Genomic DNA, 23578 nt, shown 5'->3' with positions numbered 1-23578 from the left:
CTGGAAAGGCATCACTGAGGTGCTCTTTCAACTGTTGTACCTTTAAGCTGTTACGGAAAGGGCAGTTTTCCTGTGCCTTCCAGGAGCACAGCTGTGGCACGAGCCTGTCCATTCTAGCTCTGTAGCATCTGTGAGATGCTTGGGCAGGTGCAGTGTGTGTGTGATACCAGCAGTGCCCACCAGGCAGACGGAGCCTGTGCTTCAGGCTTCAGCTCCTCTCAGACTCTGGTCTAGAGATTCTATCATAACCATTATATTAATTTTCTGTCACCAAAGTTATTACTGGGGTTCAGTGCTTGTATGATAAATATGCTCCCGGCAGTCATTTTTTTTTCTTACTTTTCATATATATATATATATATATATATATATATATATATATATAATTTACTTGTTTTGGATAGAGACAGCAATTGAGATATGAAGGGGAGACAGACAGACAGATATACCTGCAGCAATGCTTCACCACTTGTGAAGCATCCCCCCTGCAGGTGGGGAGTGGGGGCTTGAACCTGGGTCCTTGTACTTGGTAACTTTGCATTTAAGTGGGTGTGTCACCACATAACCACTGTTTTCCCCCTCTTAGATATAAAGTGAGAGGCAGAGATAGTGAGGGAGGAGAGAAACACTGCAGCACTGCTCCCTTGCCCCCTAGGTTTTATATATATATATATATATATATATATATATATTAATTTATTTATTCCTTTTTGTTGCTCTTGTTGTTGTTGTTGTTATTGATGTCATTGTTGGATGGGACAGAGAGAAATGGAGAGAGGAGGGGAAGACAGAGAGGGGGAGAGAAAGACACCTGCAGACCTGCTTCACTGCTTGTGAAGGACTCCCCTGCAGGTGGGGAGCTGGGGCTCGAACCGCAATCCTTATACCAGTCCTTGTGCTTTGTGTCACCTGCGCTTAGCCCTCAGTGCTACCGCCCGACTCCCGATATATATAATTTTTTAAATTGCCACCAGGGTTATTGCTGGCACTGTGAATCCGCTACTCCCAGCAGCCATTTTTTTCTTTTTTAATTTTTTAAAATAGGATAGATAAAATTTGACTGGAAAGGGAGAGATAGAGAGGGAGAGAGACAAAGAGACACCTACAGACCTGCTTCATCTCTCTTGAAGCTTCACCCCTGGAGGTGGGGAGCCAGGGCTCAAACCCGAGTCCTTGCACATGGTTATGTGTGCACTTAACCCAGTGTACAATGCCCAGCCCCCTAGATGTTATATTTTAAAGAATGGCTGATTTATTTTGGAGGCCAGAGCAACCCTATCGAAGCCAGGACCCTCAGACACGTGAGTCCGGCCTCATGTCTGTTGAGGCGCTGACCAGGGATCTCTGTACTGCCCTGTGGGAAGCTTAGCCTTGCAGGCAGCACGGCCTTGGATGGAATCTGGAGAGAGGCCCATGTGTGGATATGACTTTGCTGCCTCAACTTTCTGCAGAGAAGAGAGAGATTTCAATGAGATGTGTATGTGTGTGTTCAGCATAGTGACCTGGTGTCGCCGCTGAGCTGTGGGCTTTATTGTGGGCGACATATTAATCTGTCTATCACTTATCCTACGTATGTACCTGTCTGCCTAGCCACTTGCATCACCCCCATGTGTGTGCTGAGCCTCAAGACTGGAGAGGAGAGGAGAGGAGAGGAGAGGAGAGGAGAGGAGAGGAGAGGAGGAGAAAGTGAAGGTGTGTGTGGGGGGGCAGGGTTAAAGTTCACTAAGAGGGGACAATCGGTGATGCTCCTGGTTAAGCACTCACATTACAGTGAACAAGGACCCAGGTTCAAGCCCCTTGTCCCCGCCTGCAAGGGAAAAGCTTCATGAGTGTTGAAGCAGGGCTGCAGGTGTCTCTGCATCTTTCCCTCTCTATCTCCCCCTCTCAATTTCTCTGTCTTTATCCAATAATAAATAAATATTTAAAAATAAAGTTTGCACAGCTAGGCTAGAGTCGCCTGGCCCCTAGGAGCAGACCCCACACTGAGGCAAGTGGAGGGAGCCCTCGCTCTTGCTGGCAGGACTGTGAGTTCTGCAGAGGCTTCGGGGTGGGGTCCTGGGCCCCTGGGCCCCCATATCTGCCCAGTGGACAGGAAAGGGTGGCCAGGAGGTGGGGAGAGGCCTTCTATCTGGCACCTGGGCCTGGCACAGGGCCCACCCTACCTGGCAGCTGCCTCTGTGGGAAGGTGAAGGGCACATGGGATCATCACCTGTGCCTGCCTCTTGGCATGTGCCCAGTGTGGAGGGCATGGGGAGCTCCTTTTGCCAGGCAAGGTGCTCTCTGTCCTTATGGTAACCCAGGAAGCACCTGCTGTCATCAGCCCCCAGTGACAGATGAGGAAATCAGGCTTCAGGAGTGCTGGCTCAGAGCAGGTCATGTGCTGTGGGTAGTGTTGTCTGGACTCTCCGTCTGTGAGGAGGGAGAGACAGCGTAGTGGTGATGCAGGGAGTTTTTCGTGTCGGAGACACCAAAGCCCCAGGTTCAATCTTCAGCACCACCATAAACCAAAGCTGAGCAGTGTTCTGCTTAAAAAAGAAAAGAAAAGAAAAGAAAGTTAGGGGGCTGGGCGTTAGCACAGTGGGTTAAGCGCACATGGCGCAAAGTGCAAGGACAGGCATAAGGATCCTGGTTCGAGCCTCCGGCTCCCCACCTGCAGGGGGGGTCACTTCACAGGCAGTCAAGCAGGTCTGCAGGTGTCTATCTTTCTCTCCTCTCTGTCTTCCCCCTCCTCTCTCCATTTCTCTCTGTCCTATCCAACAATGACGACATCAACAACATCAACAACAACAACAACAAGGGCAACAGAAAAATGGGGAAAATAGCCTCCAGGAGCAGTGGATTCGTAGTGCAGGCACCAAGCCTCAGCCATAACCCCGAAGGCAAAAAAATTAATTAATAATAAATAGAGGTAAGAATGGGGAAATAGCTTAGCTGGTCGAGAGCCTTGCCTGCCTGAGGCTCCTGGCTCCACCCCTTGTGCTACTTGTATAGACCAACACCTTGCTCTCCTCCCCCTGTCAAAATCCTTTCCTCTCTCTCCATCTCTGTCTTCTCTCTTCAAGCATGAAGGATGAGTGTTGTCACCGCCCACTCATCAGGAGTTGTACGTGGCTTAAAATAATCTGTCCATAGGCTGTGTTCAAATGTAGGCCAGGCCCTGGCCTGGGAAGCTGAGAGTGGGGGTGGAACCAGCTAATCTCACTGGCTGTGCGGCAGAGCTGCGTTAAAGCTATATATGTATATATATATTTACATAAATGTAAAACTACATGATTTCATGTAAGCCTGGAAAGTACCTTTCAGTCATTCTGTTTCCTAACTTGGAGTCATAGAGCTCAGAGCAGCACCTGACTATATTCTTGCTGGTTTGTGTGTATGTATGTAATTTTTAATGTGGTGCTGGGGCTCAAACCCAGGGCTTTGCATAAGTGCCATACTGCTTAGCCATCTCCCTTGCCCAGTTTTTGTTTTAATTTTGGGAGAAAGAGAGGGAGAGACACAAGGTACTGTTCCACCGTTCATGGAGCTCTGTCTGGTTCTGTCTGTGTGCGGTGCTGAGAAACCCCGGGTACCGTGTGGGAACCAAGTGCTCTGCCCATTGAACTGCCTTCTCAGGTGTGTGTGTGTGTGTGTGTGTGTGTGTGTGTGTGTGTGTGTGCATGTGTGTGTGTGTGTGCTCACTGAGCACCTACTGTGTGACAGTCACTCTTGGCATATTTCCTGTGCCAGGGGTACCTGTCTAGACATTTGCTTTCACAGTGATTAAGACACAGTCCCTCCCCCGAGATTGCCCGTGGCCTGGCAGACAGTGGTGCTGGGTAGAGGGTGCTCTGGGGAGGAAGGGTGGCCTGGGTAGGGGGGTGGAAGGAAGCAGACCCTGGGGAAGTGAGACCGGAGCTGGAGGGGCTTGCTGGTCGCCCCATGGGCCTATGTGGGGCGGAAGGGTCTGGGCCAGGCAAGGACAGTGGAGCTGCTGGCTCTGCTCCTGGTGTGGCCTGTCCCCACAGACTAGAGAGAAGAGACTGAGGCTGGTCACAGGGTCCTGGATCACACGGGCTGAGGAGCTTGATCCTCCAGTCACACACCCCCACCCCCACCCCCACCCCAAGCAAGGGACTTAGGCCCTGCTGAGTGACTTAATCAGCTTTGCATTCTGGAAAGATGCAGCAGCCAGCCAGATGTTGGGGCTTGTCTGCAGTCGGGAGTGACAGCTGTGTGTGCAAAGAGGGGGCTGGGTGGCATGAGGGGGTATTTGTGACAGTTCCTGGCAAGAGGAAGTCAGCAGTTCCTCAGCGAGTGTCACATGTCCACTTTTGAGAGATCGCCTCACTTACGTGTCAGAGCATGACTGCTCCGTTCAGGCGCCAGGAGGTGACTCGGTGGATAGAGTGCACACCTCCTATGCATGTGGCCCTGGGTTCAACTCCTGGCACCACATGGGAGCACTGTGGGCAGAGCTGGGAGTGGCCCAGGGATGGTGGCACAGAGCTGCGGTACCTCCTTCTCAACCCTGCCCTTCTCTCTCTCTAATAATAATAGTTATTATTATTATTGCTATCATTAATAACTGTGAGAGTGAGAACTGAGTATGGCTCCAGCTGATTCGGTGCTGGGCATGGATCTCAGGACCTCCTGCTTGCAAGTCTGTTGCTCCAGTCACAGCACAACCTCTTGGACCTCTGATGTGTATATACTGCTATAGCACAGAAAGAAGTAAGGCCAGAGGGCCAGGCAGTGACACACCAGGTTGAGCACATACATTACTATTTGCAAGGGCCCAGGTTCAAGCCCCCAGTCCTCACATGCAGGGGGGAAGCTTCATGAGTGGTGTAGCTTTAACTGTCTCTCTCTCCCTCTCCCTACCATGTCCATTTCTCTCTGTCCTATCAAATAAAACAAATTTATTTATTTATTTATATGGACAGAGGCAGGGAGAAATTGAGAAGGGGGAATAGGGAGAGAGAAGAAGAGATACCTGCAGCCCTGCTTCACCGCTCAGGAAGCTTTCCCCCTGGAACGTGGGGACCAGGGGCTTGAACCCAAGTATCATGTGCACTCTACTGGGTGTGTCACTAATTGGTCCAAAGAGATCAGACATCAAGACTCAGATACTGACCTCGCCCTGCTGGGGTACGCCCAGTGAGAGAGCCTTTGCCCGCTCTGCCGTCTCCCCATCCCACTGGAGGGGGTGGTCCCTGCCTTGCTGACAGGAGACTAGCCTGGCCCTAGCGGCTTCGCCGCCCGACGTCAGAGTGCACAGCCTTCACTTGGAACCCCAGTGTGGCTCCCTCGCCCAGGTCATGGATCTGACAAACAGAGTTTACATTCCTGCATTCCCCCGTCAGCCATACTATTGGATAACACAGGCCTGGACAGGTGTCAGCAGACCACTCGACAGCCCCCTTGAGGGGTGTGCCCAGAGCCATCTGTTGCCTGCCCGTGCCCCCCCCCCCACCTCCGTGTGAGGGCTGACAGGCCTATGCAGGTGCTGCCCCCTCTGTGCCTGACCACCTGTGGCTATTCCCCACAGAATGGCGGTGACATGCGTGTGTCTCCCACGGCTTGTGCTCCAGCGTCAGACGGGAGGTCCCGGGTCTGGCGCCCCCCCACCCCCAGACCTGGTGTGAGAGCTGAGCGGGCTGTCTCGAGGCTCGGTCTTTACAGACACAGCCCAGAGACTCTACCTGGAGCCTGATTTCTGGTGTAGGTATATATACCTGTCTCGAGCCAGCTGGGGGCAAGAGCTCAGTCCCCCCCAGGGAAGCCTCCCCTGCTCACTGCCACACCAGATGGGTCAGAAGCTGGGCAGCTGACTCTGCCTCTGGGGCGGCATTTGGTGCTGAGACACCCCCCCGTGTCTCAGACCGCAAGAGACTTAAGTGTTGTTTCCCAGCAGCCTTGCAGGTGGCACACAGGGGCCTCACAGTGACCCTCTCTCCACTGGCCAGTGACTCCTCTCTCCACTGTGAGCCCGCATGCCAGCTGTCTTTGTCTCTCGGTCGTGGATGGATGGGAACTGCGGCTTCTTCGTGCTCACCAGAACACTTTGGCTTTTGCACCCCTGCTGGGCTCAGCTTTATTTCATTATATTGGATGGAACAGAGAGAAATCAAGAGGCTGTGGGAGATAGAGGGAGAAAGAAACTCCTGCAACCTTGCTCTAGCTCTCACGAAGCTCCCTCCCTGCCCCCAGAGGCTGGGACTAGAAGCTTGAATCCCGGTCTTTGCAGAGCAGTGTGTGCACTCTACCAGGTATGCTGCCACCTGGACCCTCTTTTTTTTTATTATTTTTATTTATGTATTTATTATTGGATAGAGACACAGAGAAATTGAGAGGGGAAAGGGACATTGAAAGGAAGAGAGACAGGGAGACACCTGCAGTCCTGCTTCAACACTCATGAAGCTTCCCCCTGAAGGGGGGGCAGGGGCTTGAACCTGGGTCCTTGTGCATTGAAATGTGAGCGCTTAACCAGGTGCACCACCGCCTGTACCCCTCCCCTTTTAGAAATATTTTATTTAATTATTTTTAATGGAAGACACACAGAGTTACAAGAGCACAGCTCAGCTCTGGTTTATGGTGGGACTGGGGATTGAACCTGGGAATTTGGAGGCTCAGGCATGAAAATCTTTTGCAGAACCATTATGCTGTCTCCCCAGCCCCCCCCCCCTTTTTTTAAAGATTTATTCGTTTATGAGAGTGTGTCAGACCATCACTTGGGCATGTGTTATGCCGAGGATCTCACTTGGGGCCTCAGGTTTATGAGTTTTACCCTCTGCGCCACCATCCAGGCTGAAAACGTTTTTGTTTTTCACCATAGTCCTGCTCAACTCTGGTTTGTGGTGGTGCTGGGGATTGAACCTGGGACCTCAAAGCCTTATGCAGGGAAGTTGTCTGCATAACCACTGTGCTATCTCCCCAGCCCCTCTGATTGCATTCTAAGCCCCCAGAGACCTGGTCACAGCCTTGGGGTGATGCCCCCTTGAGGGAGTGGCATGAGGGCAAAGGCACTGTCTCAGCATGAAGGTCTCTGATCAGTCACTGCAGCGGCGGCCAGCAGATCCTGAGTCCTTTCTCTATGTGGCCCAAGCATCCCTCCCTCCCTCCCTCCCTCCCTCCCTCCCTCCCTCCCTTCCTTCCTTCCTTTTTGTATTTGTTGCCTATAAGGGTGAGAAGTAGGAGGAGAGAGAAGAGAGAACCACAGCATCTCTCTGTTCCATGAGATGCTGGGTATCAAACTTGGGACCTCATGCTTGAGCGTCCAGTGCTATATCACTGCACCACATCTGGGGCTGCCAAGTATCCTTTCATACACAGGGGTTTTGGGGAGATGGGGCTCAGAAGACAGCTCGGGACAACAGGCCTGGACTCCCATGAGAGCCTGATCCCCAGGCCCTCTCCAGGCTTCTGGCCCCAGCTTCCCCCTCCATCCCACCCACCCCTCTCCATCCTTGGCTTTTCTTCTAGATCTTTCTCAGTGGGCTTCTTGAATTGCCCCCCCAACCCCTGGGGGTGGGGTGAGGAGGGGGGAGTGTAGGGGTGGGGTCTCCTTTTCCACCCTGAATGCTTTGTCCCGGCTGGCTTTGCCCACCTCTGTGGCTTCTGACCAGAGTGCCCTGCCTTACCTCACAAAGCCCCATGCCCTCTTCCTGCTGTTTTGTGTGCCCTGCCGTGGCCTCCACCTCTGCCCATGGCTCACTCTCTTCTCCGGCACTTGTTTCTCTTCTTGCTGATGTCTCGTGTATGTGTGACACTGCCCAGTGACCCCGCTCCCACAGTTTACTCTTTATTATTTTGAGAGGGAGGGAGAGAGAGAAGTGAGTGAGACACAGGGGAGAGAGAGATGGGAAGAGACATGCAGAGGAGGGAGAAAGAGACACAAAGGGGAGAGAGAGGGAGAGACACAGAGGAGAAAGAGATACACAGAGAGAGACATAGAGGAGAGAGATACGCAGGGGAGAGAGAGACACTGAGGAGAGACACCCAGAGGAAAGAGGAGAGAAACACATCCACACAGGAGAGCGAGAGATGGGGGGGAGAGAGGAGAGGTGCCACAGCAACCCAGTGCTGTCCATGGTGCTCCTAGTGGCGCTGGGGCTCGAACCCAGGGTCTCACGCTCAGGAAGGCATACCCTCTACCGGCTCAGCTGTCTCCTCCCCTGCTCTTCTCCTTTTTGGAGAAAAAACTTGGAGCCTCGGCTGCCCCCGGCGGCCCTTCCTGAGTGCTTGGAACTGTTCCCACCAGCCAGCCCCACCAGCACCTGAAAGACACCAGCGGCTGCAAACCACAGCACCTCTGCGTGTGCAGAAAGTGAAAGTTGATCTGGCCACCCTGGGCCTTCCTGAGACAGCCCCCGCCCCAGGGGTGGGGGGGGGGACACCCCGTGCTCCCGGCCTCCACCGCTGCCTGCTCGGCACCCTGACCTCAGGGTGCCAGGCATCTCCGGGTCCCTCTGCTGGGCCGGGGTCCTGCTCCCCACCCCCAGGGCCGCCTCTGCCCAACCCAGTTGAGCAAGGTAGGGCCGCTGAGTCAGAAGGGGCGTGTGGGTGGTTTGTGGCCAGGCTGGAGCATCGAGGCAGAGGGCTTTCTAGGTTTATGTCTGGGTGCCCTGTGTAAGATTAGTAAGACCAGGATGGAGTGGGCTGTGGGGGGTGACAGGCTTGGGCCACACCCTGGGGACGGGCTGAAGGACAGTCCAGAGGCTGCAGACTCCTCCCTGGGGGTCTGACTCACTCGAGGGGGGCACAAGTCTCCTGCAGGCAGCTGAATGTGTCTTCTGGCCGCATACGTGCTTTTCCCAGAAGGCCGTGTGTGTCACGGGGCCTGCTGTAGCACACTTGCTTGAGCACTCAGACTGCCTTCTATGAGAACTCGGGTTCCAGCCCCCAGCCCCCACCTGCAGGGGAGATGCTTCACCAATAGTGAAGCAAGTCTGCAGATGTCTCTCTTTCTCTCTCCCTATCTCCCTGTCCCTCTCAATTTCTCTCTGTCCTATCAAGTTAAAAAAAAAAGAAGAAGAAGAAGAAATTTTATTTTAAAAGCTCAAGTCCAGCGATTTATTTTTAAAAACTTTGTCAGGGGTAAGAAACTATAGGCACTTCCCATGGGTGGGTCCCCCGTGGGACCCCCACCCCCAGCAGGCTGTATTATGTTTTTTTTTAATTTTTATCTGTTCATTTTTATTTGTTAGGATAGAGAGAAATTGAGAGAGGAGGGAAAGTAGAGTGTGGGAGAGACAGAGAGACAGCTACAGACCAAATTCACCACTCGTGAATCTTCCTCCTTGCAGGTGGGGACCGGGGGCTTGAACCCAGGTCCTCGCGCATTGTAACATATAGACTCAACTGAGTGCACCACTGCCTGGCCCCTATTTATTTTATTTTATTTTATTTATTTATTTTTAAAATAGTTCCTTTTTTAAAAAATTTTTTACTATTTTTTTTTATTTTTGAGAGAGATGCAGAGAGAGAGACAGAGAGAAACACCAGAGCCCTGCTCAGCTCTGGCTTATGGTGGTGTGGGGGATTGAACCTGGGACTTAGGAGCCTCAGGCATGAGAGTCTGTTTGCATAACATTATGCTGTCACCCCCACCCTTATTTTATTTTTTATGTTTTAAAAAGTGTATTAGTGGGCTGAGGAGACAGTATCATGGTTATGCAAATGATTTTCATGCCTGAGACTGAGTTCCCAGGTTCAATCCCCAGCACCACTATAAACCAGAGCTGAGCAGTGCTCTGGTAAAACAAAAACATAACAACAAAAGAACGTATAGTAAAAATGTTTTTTAAAGACTCTATTAGTATTTGAAGAGTGATTTTCAAGATCAAATTATTAGGGCTGTGATTTCTCACTGCTACCACAACCTTATTTCTGTGCCCTCAGCACCCCTCCTCCTCCAACAATAACTACCAAGGTTCTCCCAAGGTCTTAGAAATGGATTGGCGATGTCCTGTTTTGTTTTATTTTCCAAGTTCCATGTGTTTCAGTTCTCTAGATTCCACATGTGAATGAACCCATGTGTTTCCGTCCTTCACTTCCTTACTTCACTAAGAATAATCACCTCCAGTACCATGCACTTTGTCCCAAAGGACACAGACGTGCTTTGATAACTGCCAAGTAGCGCTCCGTGGAGTGTGTATCCCATAACTTCTTTAGCCAGTCAGTCATCTGTCGATGGGCATTTCGGCTGCTTCCATATTTGGGCCCTTGTAAATAATGCAGCTGTGAACTTAGGGGTGCACATGTCCCTTCAAGTTAGTGTCTGCATGCCTTTTGGATAAATGCCCCATTTTAAAATGCCCCGTATTGCTGTATTTAATGGGGCTCACATGAACCTCCCCCCACCACCACCGGAGGGCAGGGCCAGGAGAGCAGCCTGGCGGTGTGGCTGGGGCCCTGAGCCTGAACTAACTAACACCTGACTGCTGTGCTGTGTCCACAGGAGGGAGAGGAGCAGGAGGAGGTCCGCAGCAAGGAGGAACGGCAGGAGCCCAGCACCATGGCGCGCAAGGTCGGGCGGCCTGGGAGGAAGCGCAAGCACCCTCCGGTGAGTGTCTCCAGACACTGTTGTGCCCTGCAGGAACCTGTGGGCTGACTCTTGGGTTACCTCTCCAGTGACTGTGCTGGCTTACAGTCCCCATTCTTAGAAAGGAGCAGGGGTGCCTTCCGGTTGGCACTCTTGTTTTTACAAGAAAGACCAGAGCACCATTCTGGCATATGCAATGCCTGGGTTCAGACCCCAGGGCCTCTTGCATGCAAGCCATGTGCTCTACCTCTGAGCCAGCTGCCCGGCGTTCCCCCTCTCTCTTTTTAAATATTTTATGTATTAATTAGATAGAGACAGAGAGATATCAAGAGGGGAGAGAGAGAGACCTGCAGCACTGCTTCACCACTCATAAAGTTTCCACCCTGCAGGTGGGTCAGGGGCTTGAGCCTGGGTCCCTGGGCATGGTAATGTGCCCTCAGCCAGGTGCACCATCACCTGACCCTCTTCTCCATTCTTGGAACCTCACAGTCACCCTCATAGCTCCCCTATTCTCCATGGGGAAGTGGTCCTCCCCCTTGAGGCCAGGGGCATAGAGCTGGGGGCCCCTCTGGAATGGCGATGGGTGACACTGGCAGGGCAAGACTGGGCCCTCCAACCCCCAGGCACATGCCCACATGGGCCCTGCTGTACACAGCCTGGCGGGGGTCTGCCTTTGCAGGGAGGAGAGTGGGGCCTGACCCAGGTTCATGGGCACGGAGGCCACAAGCCTCAGGCTTCTGGGTGCCAATTCTTCTGAGTCTGGGGGTGCCCCTGAGGCTGCTCTGAAGGGCAAGGCCTGGGGGGCTATGGGAGCCTGGCTTCTTTGTGCCTTTGACTCAGAGCAGTAACTCTGAGCCCCAGAGACAGCTGGGTCCCTCTGTCAGCCTCTTGCAGCTGAGAGTGGTGGCTGACCGGGGGGGGGGGGGTGGGCTGCAGAGGGGTGACTCCAGATCAGTGTTCCTGCTTGGGGATCAAGGGATTGAACCTGGGTCCTTGCACACTATAACATGTGCTCTCAAGCATGTGTACTTCATTCTATATTTCTTTTTTTCCCCCCTCTGGCCATTATTTATTTATTTATTTTAATTTCTTTATTGGGGAATTAATTTTTTAGAGCTTCTTTGAATTTTTTTTTTATTTAAAAAAGGAGACATTAACAGAACCATAGGACAAGAGGGCTACAACTCCACACAATTCCCACCACCAGATCTCCGTATCCCATCCCCTCCCCTGATAGCTTTCCTATTCTTTATCCCTTGGGAGTATGGACCCAAGGTCATTGTGAGATGCAGAAGGTGGACGGTCTGGCTTCTGTCATTGCTTCCCCGTTGAACATGGGGGAATTAATGTTTTACATTCAACAGTAAATACAATAGTTTGTAAGGGCATAACATTTCTCAGTTTTCCATATAACGATACAACCCTCACTAGGTCCTCTGTCATCCTTCTTGGACCTGTATTCTCCCCCCACCCACCCTCATGCTGTATTTCATGGAGAGCAAGAGACAAAGGACACAGAGAGGGGAGAGACACCACAGCACTGCTCCACCATTCATGGTGCTCCCCCCATGTGGTGCCAGGGCTCAGACCCAGGCCCATACTCACTGCAGGGCCTGTGCTCTCTGCTCTCCCAGTGAGCTGTCTCTCCACCCAACTGCGGGTGTTTCAGGATTAAAGCAAACACAGGTGTTATGGCCTAAAGCTGGGGTGGGGAACCTTTTTGTCTGCTAGGGCCATTTGGAGATTTATAGCATCATTCACTGGCCATACAGAATGATCAGCTTAAACATGAGTGTTTCATGTTGCCTTGATAAAAGCAACGGGCCACCCGCAGGGCCCGACTCTGGGATTTCTGCCTGCGGGTTGGATGGGGTGAAAGAGTCCCGTGTCGTGCAGACAGAAGAATCTCCGTCCTGCGGCCACCTCAACCACACTTCAAGATCCCGGGTGCCCTGCCTGCCCTGCCTGCATGTGGCCCCGAGGGAGGGGTGGGGGCCCCAGCAAGCCATAGGGGTGGGGGTTCTTGCTGGCTCCGAGCCCGGTGATCCTGCCCTGTGCCTTTGCTCCTCAGAGCAGCCCTGCTGGTGCTGGGTTCACATCCAGACTCTCAGCCCTTCCCCTGGGACCAGAGAGAGGGCACTTCACTGAGAGATGGGGTGATGCTGGGGAGGTGGGGCTGAGGGTGCAAGGAAGTCAGGGTGGGAGAAGGACAAATGAGAGGGAATAGGGGAGGGGTCGGGTGATTGAGTGCACATGTTACAATACGCAAGGACCCAGGTTCAAGCCCCCGTTCCCCCATTGCAAGTGATGAAGCAGGCCTGCAGCTGTCTCTGTCTCTTTTCCGCTCTACTTTCCCCTCTCTATTTCTGACTATCTCTACCAATAAATAAATAAATAAAATAATAAATTTTAAAGAACAAATTCAGGGTTCAGGTGGTGGCGCACCTGGTTGAGCGCACACGTTACAAAGCACAAGGACCCAGGTTCAAGCCCCTAGTCCCCACCTGCAGGGGGGAAGCTTCAGAAGTGGTGAAACAGGGCTACAGGTGTCTCTCTGTCTCTCTCCCTCTCTATCTCCCCCTTCTCTCTCAATATCTGAGTGTCTCTATCCAACAAATAAATAAAGATAATTTAAAAATAAAAAAATTCAATATTAAGAGAGAGAGAAGAGGGGTTGCCCAGAGGGTGGAGGGTCAGTGAGTCATAAGTCCCTGGCCTGGAGCTGAGCAAGGTCTTTGGAGTCCAGCAGAAGTGAGGTTAATCCCAGTCCCCGCTCCAACTGTGCGACCTTGAACAAGCCACTGCCTGAAACTTGGGTTCCCTTCTGAAAAGCCGAAAGAAGAGGGGTTGGGTGGTGGGCGCCACACCTGGTTGAGCACACACATTACAGTGCGCAAGGACCTAGGTTCTAGCCCTCGGCTCCCACCTGCAGTGCGGGAGCTTCATGAGTGGTGGAGCCGTGCTGCAGGTATCTCTCTTTATCCCTTTCTGTCTCCCCTTCCCTCTCAACTTCTCTCTGTCTCTATCCAAAACACATACAATGCCGGGATAGCCTGAGGGTGCTTCTTCCCGAGCTAGTGCTCTCTGGGTTGGAGAGAACTCAACTGGAGCCGATCTAGGCTGCTGCGTGGGAGAGGGATCAGGAACTCGTGCCGCACTAACTTCGCAGGAGATACACTCTGGAACTCTCGGAGCCGGAAAGCAATTTCCAAGTGTCTTTAATCAGAAGAGCAGCTGTTTTTATACTCTCCAAGTAGGGTGGAAACAGGATGTGACATAGAGAGGGTGGAGCGAAAAGTGACTGGTGGAAGATCAGGGTGTGACAAGGAGAGGATCAGGGTGTGACAAGGAGAGGGGGCGGAGCAGGTGAGAATTCTACCACTAAACCACCAATGCCCTGGAGGGAGTGTGGTGCTTTATGTAAATGTAAAAGTGATTGATGTAAATAGACCACAGCTTTGAATGGGACTAAATCTATCCCTATATAGGCATATGGTTAAGCAGAAGCCAGGGGGAGCTGGCATACTACCCAACAATACAATTTTTAAAAAATGGAAAAAGTTTAAAACAACATTTTATTAAAAAAAAAAAAGAAGAAGAAGAAGGCTACATTGCTGGATCCTCCTGTGTAAATGAGGTGGGTGTGAGCTCCAAAGAGCCAGCACCCTGCTGGTCTGCCCCGCCTGGCCCTGCCTTCCTTCTGGACCTACCACGTCCCAGCTGTGTGCCCTGGAGCAGTTGCTGGCCCTCTCTGAACGCTGCTTCCTGGGAGCGGGGTATGTTGGCAGCAACCCCTGGCATCTGCTGCCGGGCCCGCTTTGCAAAGTGGGGAAATAGCTCAGCTGACGGAACACAGGACTTGCCTGCCAGGCCTCCTGACTCAGCTCCCTGCACCGCATACACCACAGGAGTGTTCTGGTATCTCTCCCTTATGCGAGACACTCTATCGCAGAAGAATGTTTAAAAACTATTTTCTTTTAAAATATCTTTTCATTTATTCATTTTGGCTAGAGACAGAGAGAGAGAGTGAACACCATCTGCAAAACTGCTTCACCACTCCTAAAGCTTGCCCCTGCAGGTGGGGACTGGGAGCTTGAACCCAGGTTCTTGTGCATGGTAACAGGTATGCTCAACCAGGTGTAGCACCACCCAGCCCCCTAAGAATTTTTTAAAGATTGATTTATTGGGGGGGGTGTAGAAAGAATGGTATCAAAGCATCACTCTACCAGGGATCGAACTTGGGGCCTCATGCTCGAGAATCCAATGCTTTATCCACTGTGCTGTCTTCCAGGCCACTCACATGAAACTCAGTATACAGTAAGTCCTTCAAAGCAACAGTGACAGAGGGGTCCACAGGTGGTGTGGCATGCTCTACTCAGCCCTTTCTTGCCTCCAAAGTGTGACTGGGTTGGATAGTGACAGCAGACCTGTAGGAAGGCAACCCCACTGTCAAGACCACCCCACAGTCACAGAGACTGTGCAGAGGGGACCCTGCACATCCAGATTGAGGCTCCTCCTGGCCACTCTGGCCACCCTTAGCGGCCAGTCCAGTCGCCATTAAAGTAGTAGAGAGATTGGGGGAGGCTGGTCGGCAGGGAGTGTAGACCTGGTGCTAGATGCTCCCACCGTAATGGCAGGCAGCCCAGCGAGCGGGGAAGGCCGAGTGGCTGAGGCCTGAGAGAGGCTGAGACTGCCCTGGAGCAGCCACAGGAAGCAGGAAGCAGGCCCGGGGTGGGGCGGGCAGGCGGGCAGGAGGGGAGCGGGCACCAGGCCTGTGGGCTGGCCAGTGACCGTGACCCCAGGAGGGAACAGCAGAGAGGCTGGTCTCTGCCGACCCCGGAGCCAGGCGGGTGTGGGCGAGAGCACCAGGTGTGGGGGGCAGAGGCGGCTTCCTGTCCCCGCTTGTCACTGCAGAGTGACAGGACTGGGTGTCCGGGCTAGTTCCTGCCTGGTCCCCAGCCCAGGCAGCCTTTGTCCTCTGTGCCACAAACAAGGGAGGGACCACTTCTGCCCTCGCTCCCTGGCCCCTGGGGTGGGGGGTGACCAGCTTGGGGAACCCATGTAGGTTGGGGTTTGGGGGTGCCCAGCTCAGGGAGCCCATGCCCTGTTTACCAGTTCACAGAAGGCTCAGCCCCACCAACTTCCTCCAGGGTTATTTCTGCTCAGTGGGAGCACTCTGAGGTCACCACTTGCTAAGAATAACTCAGAAAGTGAGGGAAGAGGAGGAGGGAGGGAGGGCTGAGAGCAGCTCTGAGCTCAGGTGGCCCCAAGCCAGCGTTCCTCATCCACCAGGCTGGAGGTCCAGCCGAGGCCCAGCCTCCCGCAAGGCCCGCCCTGCCCTGTGCGTGACTCCCCGGGGCACTCAGAGCTGCAGGCTCACAGGCTCAGGCTGGGGTGCACTGCGCACTGTGGCGGGTGCGAGGAGTCAGGGGCCCCTCCCTGCAGCTGGCGCGGGGCCTAGGCTGGGCTGGCTCACTTTCCACTCTCATGTGACCTTTTGGTTTGTCTCCAAGCGAAGAAGGAGCTCAGATCCCCTCTTTGTTCCCCGCAGAACCATTCCCCCAATGCTAACCTTGACTCGCGCCCCCGTGTTCCCCTGCAAAGGGCTTCCTGGAGGCGCTCTGGGGGTGCATGGGGGAGGGTATGGGGTTGCCTGTGAGAGCAGTTCCCGGCCTCCATGGTGTGTCTGAACAGGGCAGGAGCGAGGCTTTCCAGGGCTGGCGTATAGCTCAGTGTGTGAGGCCCTAGGCTGGATTCCCAGAGAAAATCTCATTTGAGATTAGAGTCTGTGACTGTGCCCTGCAGATTTGGCTGCTAGCCAATGGCAGGTCGATTTTAGAAATCGGTGGGTGTGTGGGGGTGGGGGGTGGGGGGAACAGCATAATGGTTCTGCAAACAGACTCTCATGCCTGAGGCTCCCAGATCCCAGGTTCAAACCCCTGCACCACCATAAACCAGAACTGAGCAGTGCTCTGGGGAAAAGAAAGAAAGAAAGGAAGGAAGGAAGAAAGGGAGGAATGAAGAAAGGAAGAAAGAAAGAGTGGTCCAGGAGGTGGTGCAGTGATAAAGCTTTGGACTCTGAAGCATGAGGTCCCGAGTTCGATCCCACATGTGCCAGAGTGATGTCTGATTCTTTCTCTCTCCTCCTATCTTTCTCATAAATAAATAAAATCTTTAAAAAAGAAAGAAAGAAAGATAGTAAGAAAGGAAGAAAGAAAGAAAGGGGAAGAAAGAAGAAAAAGAGGTCACATGGAGGGTAGAGTTGCTACCCAGACTTCTGGCAGGAGCAGATTTGGGGGCACCCCTGGCAAAGGGCTGCTCTGCAAGTGGGTGTCTAGCTAGGGGAGTCCCTAACTGGAATTCCAGAGTCACTGTGTTTCTTTTCACCCCTCCCTTGTCCGTCCAGCGTGAGACACAGCAGTGAAAGCCACTTCCAATAAAGTTCACTCGTGGCCAAAGGTCCACCCCGGCGGCTCCTCTGAAGCCGGGTCTGTACCCCCGGGGGCTTCTCCGGAGTCCTGTCAGGGCCTCCCTGTTGCCACCGCCACTACCATGAGTCCCCACGGGCATACTAGCCGGGGTTGTTGACACTCGCTGACTCATCATCCCTGCTTGGGGATATTTGCATCTTACTTCTGTCACCTCAAGGAAGAGGTGGCCCAGCTGGGAGCACTCCAGACAGGCAGCTGGGCTGCTAAAGGGCAGGATTTTTTTTTTTTTAATTGCTACCAGGGTTATCACTGAGGCTTGGTGCCGGCACTATGAATCCACCACTTCCAGCGGCCTTTTCTTTTTCCTGTTATACTTAATAGAACAGAAATTGAGAAAAGAAGGGAGATAGGGAGGTGGGGGGAGAGTAAGAGAGACACTTGCAGACCTGCTTCACAGTTTGTGAAGCATCCCCGTGCAGGTGGGGCATGGGAACTCGAGCCTGGGTCCTTGTGTGTGGTGGTGTGTGCTCTTAACTGAGCGCACCACCACACCACCCGGCCTCCATTCGTTTTTTAATGGGAAAGAGAGGAAAAGAATCAGAGCACCACCACTCTGACACAAGTGCTTCTGGGGATTAAATTCAGGACCTCGTGCTTGAGGGTCCAGTGCTTTACCCACTAGTGGCGCCGCCTCCTGGACCGCAGAAGGCCACACCCTTACTAGGGGCTGTGACTGGCCACACAGGCCACAGGGGCTGATAAAGCTGTGAGGGTGAGCACAGCCCTGGAGGTGGGATGGGGCAGAGGGTACCCCCCCTGGGGGGGAGTATTAGAAAGGGAAGGGGTAGGGCCAGGCAGTGAGGCTCCTGGTTGAATACACACATGTGCAAGGAGCCGGGTTCAATCCCCTGGTCCCCACCCACGGGGTAAAGCTTCACAATGAATGAAGCAGGCTGCAGGTGTCACTCTGTTTCTCCTTCTCTATCTCCCCCATCCTCTCAATTTAAATTTGTGCCTACCCAATAAATAAGGTAATAAAATAAATAATGGGGAGAGAGGGGGACCAAGTGATGGTGCACCTGATTAAGTGCTCAAGGACCCAGCTTCAAGTCCCCGGTCCCCACCTGCAGGGGGAAAGCTTCACGAGTGGTGAAGCAGGTCTGCAGGTGTCTCTGTCTCTCCCTCTCTGTCTCTCCCTCCCCTCTCAATTTCTCTCTGTCTCTATCCAATAATAAATAAAAATAAAATATTTTAAAGGGGGGGGCATGCAGAAGAAGGCCTTGTTTTCTAGGGTGGGTCCCCTTCTTCCCTGACCTGGATGTGGACACAGATTCTCTCAGTCCTCCTGTGTCCTGTGCACAGTGGCCCCCAGCTCGACCTGGGACCCTGGGGGAGATGGAAGGGGTGGTGGGTTGACTTCAAAGAGTGAGGACAGGGGCTGCCCCAGAAGCCCCAGCTGGTCGACAGGGCCCTTCCTGTGTCGGCGGGCTGTGCTTGTGGGATCAGATGGGTGAGCTGGAGGCCTTTGCCCTGAACTCGTCTCCCCACACACAGTGGAGCCATCCCAGGGAGCCCCCAGGGTCAGAGGCAGGCTCTAGAGGTGGGTCCTTAGGCTGGGCCACACCTTCCAGAGGTAGCTGGAGTGGGCTCTGGTCCTGCCTTCATCCTGTGACCCACCCCACCCCAAACCCATGACCTTCAGCCACCCTTCTAAGGAGAAGGCAGTGGGAGGAACTGGGTTCCTGGCTCAGAGTGTCAGGGCTGGGGGGCAGGGCTGGCTTCAGGTGGGCAGGTGGGCACTTCGGCTCTCCCTGCCTTGGGCAGCTTCTGGTCAAGCCAAACCAAGGGCTGCCTCTTGAGGGCTGCCTGGAAGAAGTAGCAGGAAGGCCTAGACAGGGTAGGAGGCCAGCCCCCTGCCAACACCCAGCCTGGGCTGTTACCTGAACCCAGAGTGGAGCTGAAAAACCCTGGAGGCCTGGAGGGGAGCTGAGGGACAGAGCAGCAGGGTGGGGGTGCAGGGGGAGTGCAGGACAGGGTGCGGGTGGTGTCGGCGTGCATGTCTGTGTCTCTGTGTGTCTGTGACTGTCTGTGGGTCTCTGTGTCTTTAATGGGAGGCCTTGGCTGGCCAGGTGCCAGGTTTCCCGGCTGGCACAGAGCTGAGCTGAGGAGGCCTTAAAGGGACAATGGAGGTGACGGGTTGGAGGAGGAGGCAGGGAGAAGGCTCTGAGGGAAAGGGAGGTCTGGAAGGGCCATCTCGCCTGTGCCTGAGGGTCTCTCTCCGGAGATCTACCCTTCAGGCAGTGTGTGTGTGTGGGGGGGGGATATGCGTGCAGAAGACCCCTTTCAGCCAGCCTGGAAGAGGGGGACAGACAGGCAGACATCCAGAGTCACTGAGGCTTGAGGTTGTTGAGAGAGAGAGTGACTGCCTGACTGACTGACTGTGCCTGGCTCTGCGCCCACCTCCTCACTGGCCCCCAAGCTTTATTCCATGAGAGGGAGCTGTGGAGAAAGCTCACAAGGGAGGGTGCCTGCTTTGTCAAGCTCAGGACCCAGGTTCGAGCCCTGTTTCATGAGGCTACTAGGGCCTCCATGTTGTGGCATTGTTTGAGGTGCTCACTTGGCCATGCGTGAAAGTGGGGTCCCTCTTCAGGTTCATTGTGGTTCCAATGAAAAAGAATTTCCAGAGGACACGAGTTCAGGTGTGCGATCTCTGAATTTTTTATTTAGATGTGCAGAGTTAAAGTTTAGAAAGAAAAGGGGCGGGGAGTCAGGTGGCAGTGCAGCGGGTTAAGCGCAAGTGGCGCAAAGCCCAAGGACCAGCGTAAGGATCCCGGTTCGAGCCCCTGGCTCCCCACCTGCAGGGGAGTCGCTTCACAGGCGGTGAAGCAGGTCTGCAGGTGTCTGTCTTTCTCTCCCCCTCTCTGTCTTCCCCTCCTCTCTCCATTTCTCTCTGTCCTATCCAACAACGACGGCAACAACAGTAATAACGACAACAATAAAACAAGGGCAATAAAAGGAAGTAAATAAATATTTTTTAAAAATTTTAAAAAGGGGGCTTGGGAGAAAGAATACCCTGTGGGTCTGTGGACCCAAAATCCCAGGGTCAAGTGACCAAGGCCCCAAAGACCCCTCCTCATTCAAAATCCACTACTTACGTCACCTACTTACCTCACATCGCAGCTCTTTTCATTGGCCTGCTGGAGTAAACTCCTCTCCTTCATATATTTAAAATAAAATAAAATAAAATAAAACCACACACACCTTAAGCACAAATGGCGCAAAGCACAAGGACCGGCATAAGGATCCCAGTTCGAGCCCCCGGCTCCCCACCCTGCAGGGGAGTCACTTCACAGGTGGTGAAGCAGGTCTTCAGGTGTCTGTCTTTCTCTCCCCCTCTCTGTCTTCCCCTCCTTTCTCCATTTCTCTCTGTCCTATCCAACAACAACAACAATAATAACTACAACAATAAAACAACAAGGGCAACAAAAGGGAATAAATAAAAAAATACACACACACCAAAAAGCAAGGAACCCTTCCCGATGAATCTCCTCTCCTCATGTGCAGATTCAGTGAGAACAAAATAAGCTACTGTGCACCCCAGGTACATGTGTGCAAATTCAGAATGAAAAGGTGCGTCCTCCAGGACGCCCTGTGTCCTGAACTCTCCCTCCACAGTATCTCTGTCTCCCTTTTTCTCTTTCTATCTGAAAAAGTCAGCTAAGAGCAGTCAAGCCCCAGTGAGGACAACAAAGGAAATATCAGCATAATGGCATTTTCAGATGTCACTTCCTCTTTGGAGCCCCACCCTGGGAGACGCCTGTGTGTGAGGGTGGGGTGAGGAGGTGTGGGCCTGGAGTGGGGGGCAGCTTGGGCCACCTCTGTGGAGGGTTCCCGATGGCCGGACCTCTGGCTTTTCTCTGAGGAGCTGGCTGCCCTGATGCCCCGAAGTAGCCTGTTCCCCTCCCGTCCCTGGTCCCTGTCCCCACCTCTGCCTCCTGGGCACCCTGGGGATTTCAGGTCGGACTTTTCCAGAGTCTCAGCTGAGAGGAGCAGCTGGCTCTCCAATGCCCCTGGGTCCTGGGTTCTTCCTTCTGGAAGTGTTTTCATGAAGAAGATGAGGGGTCAGAGCCAGCCAGGGCCCCCACTGCCTGCGGAGTTGACTCCAGCCCATCTCCCCTAGGCCCGTGCTCACTCGACCTGTTAATTCACAGGCATATTGGGGCCAGGCCTTGTGCTTGGTGCTGGGGAGTCATCACTGTCCTTTCTGGAAGGCGTAGAAATACAAAGATGAGGCGGCCAGGCAGTGGCACACCTGGTAGAGGGCACATGTTAGCACTGGCAAGGACCCAGATGGAGCCCCCAGTCCCCACTGCAGGGGAGGAGGCTTCACGAGTGGTGGAGCAGGGTTGTCTCTCCTCTCTGCCTCTATCTCCCTCTCAATCTCAAACACTATATATATTGTCACCAGGAATAGTGGAGCCATGCAGGAACCAAGCCCCAGTGACAACCCTGGTAGCAAGAGAAGGGAAAAAAAACAACAAGGGTTAATAAAGTTAAGTTCAGTCCAGCAGGGAGACACTCAGCTGATTAAGTGCAGGGTGAGAGGGCCGCAGTGAGAGGGTGCGGCCGCTCTCTGTAAACTGTGGCTGGCAGAGGGCTGGGGGCAGGCTGCAGTGGACTTGGCTTTTTCAGTTAGTGATTTCTTTATTTGCTGGTCATCTCCACGGTTTCACAGCTCTGGGATGACTTGTTCAGAGAGGGAGAGACAGAGGCATAGCACCAGCGCTACTTCCAGTGTGGTGAGGGCTGGGCTTGAACCTGGGTCGTGTATGTGCACAACAGAGCAGGTGCACTATCCAAGTGAGCTATTTTTCCAGCCCTGAAGCAGACTTTGCCTCATTCCTTCAGGGCCTGCCCGGGACCAGCAGCCCACCACCCACACGGGCCTAGGGCAGGGGCTGGGGGGCTGGGGTGCAAGAGGCCAGGTACCAGTGCAAATCTGTATGTGTTGGGGGGCAGGCAGATAGAGTCTAAGACGTCCCTTTGTTGCATGAAGAGTCTCAGATGCCCTGCCCAGCACGGTACCAGCAGGCAGGAATATGAATACGTATGGGATTCAAATGTCCCTTCCAGGACAGAGAGCAGAGGAGCAGTTGCTGGGGGTAGGGGAGAGCAGTGGAGAGTGTTCACTTAATGGGGACAGTTTCGGTTTGGGTTGAAGAGAAAGTTCTGAGCCTAAATGTGGTGGAGTCACAAAGCAGTGTGAACACACTCACCAGTGGTTAAACTGGTAAACTGGATGTTATGTGTGTTTACATTGAACAAATTGCTTTCTTTCTCTTTCATGCTTTCTTTCTTTCTTTCTTTCTTTCACTTACCCTCCCTCCCTCTCTTTCTTTCTTTCCCCTTCTCCTCCCTCTTTCTTGAGACCAAGGTCAGAGCATCATGTGGTCATTGTGATGTCAGAGACTGAACCTGGGGCTTCATGCACACAAAGCATGTGCTCTGCCCGCTGAACCCCCTCCCCGGGGTCACTGCTTGTGTGTGTGTGTGTGTGTGTGTGTGTGTGTGTGTGTGTGTATTGGATAGAGACAGAGTTGAGAGGGAAGGGGGAGGTAGAGGGGGGAGAGACAGCTGTTTCACTGCTTGCCCACTGGTGAAGCTTTCCCCCTTCAGGTGGGGACCAGGGGGCCTGAACCTGGGTCCTTGCACACAGTAATGTGTGTGCTTGAACAAGTTTGCCACCACCTACCTCCTTTTGATTTTACTTTTTTTATAATTACCATCAGGGTTACTGCTGGGGCTCCGTGCCTACATGACAAATCCACTGCTCCTGAAGATAATTTTTTTCCCTTTTTCTTTTTTTATTTGTTAGAATAGAGAGAAATTGAGAGGGGAAGGGGAGATAGAGAAGGAGAGAGTCATTAGTACCTGCTCCACTTCTCGTGTGTGTTTAACCTGGTGTGTCGTCCCCCCCTCTCCGTTTTAATTTAATTTAATTTTAAAAAGAATTATCCAGGGGCCAGGCATTGGCACACCTGGTAGAGTGCACAATTACCATGTGCAAGGAGTGGGTTCAGGCCCCTGGTTCCCACCTGCAGGGGGGAAGCTTCAAAAGCAGTGAAGCAGAACTACAGGTCCCTCTCTCTCTCTCTCTCTCTCTCTCTCTCTCTTTCTCCCTCCCTCTCTCTCTCTTTCTCCCTCCCTCCCTCCCTTTCTCCTTCTCTATCTCCCCCTTCCCTCTCAATTTCTCTCTGTCTCTACCCAAAATAAGTAAACAAGCAAATAAATATAAATGTAAGGCTTTAGGGGGCTGGGTGGCAGCACAGTGGGTTAAGCGCACATGGCACAAAGTGCAAGGACTGGCGTAAGGATCCTGGTTCGAGCCCCCAGTTCCTTACCTGCAGGGGAGTCACTTCACAGGTAGTGAAGCAGGTCTGCAGGTGTCTGTCTTTCTCTCCCCCCCTCTGTCTCTCCCTCCTCTCTCCATTTCTCTCTGTCCTATCTAACAACAACAACATCAATAACAACAACAATAACTACAACAATAAAACACCAAGGGCAACAAAAGAGAATAAATAAATATTCAAATAAAACTTTAAAAATATATAAAAAAGAAATG

General features: G+C 52.9%; 1 protein-coding gene across 4 annotated transcripts in view; it reads left to right on the top strand.

The window, feature by feature from the left end:
- DNMT3A (DNA methyltransferase 3 alpha) overlaps positions 1–23578 on the top strand; it is a 113528-nt gene that overhangs the window by 30005 nt on the left and 59945 nt on the right. For 3 of the 4 annotated variants that reach the window (XM_060186679.1, XM_060186682.1, XM_060186678.1), the window contains 2 exons: positions 6195–6251; positions 10442–10546. In XM_060186679.1, coding sequence (XP_060042662.1) covers positions 6195–6251; positions 10442–10546 — 162 coding nt within the window. The remainder of the gene's footprint in view (positions 1–6194; positions 6252–10441; positions 10547–23578) is intronic. The other variant, XM_060186681.1, reaches the window with a different exon arrangement.

The sequence above is a fragment of the Erinaceus europaeus genome, chromosome 3, assembly GCF_950295315.1.
Source record: "Erinaceus europaeus chromosome 3, mEriEur2.1, whole genome shotgun sequence".
NCBI classification, from domain to species: domain Eukaryota; kingdom Metazoa; phylum Chordata; class Mammalia; order Eulipotyphla; family Erinaceidae; genus Erinaceus; species Erinaceus europaeus.
This window is presented reverse-complemented; position numbering and strand designations above follow the sequence as displayed.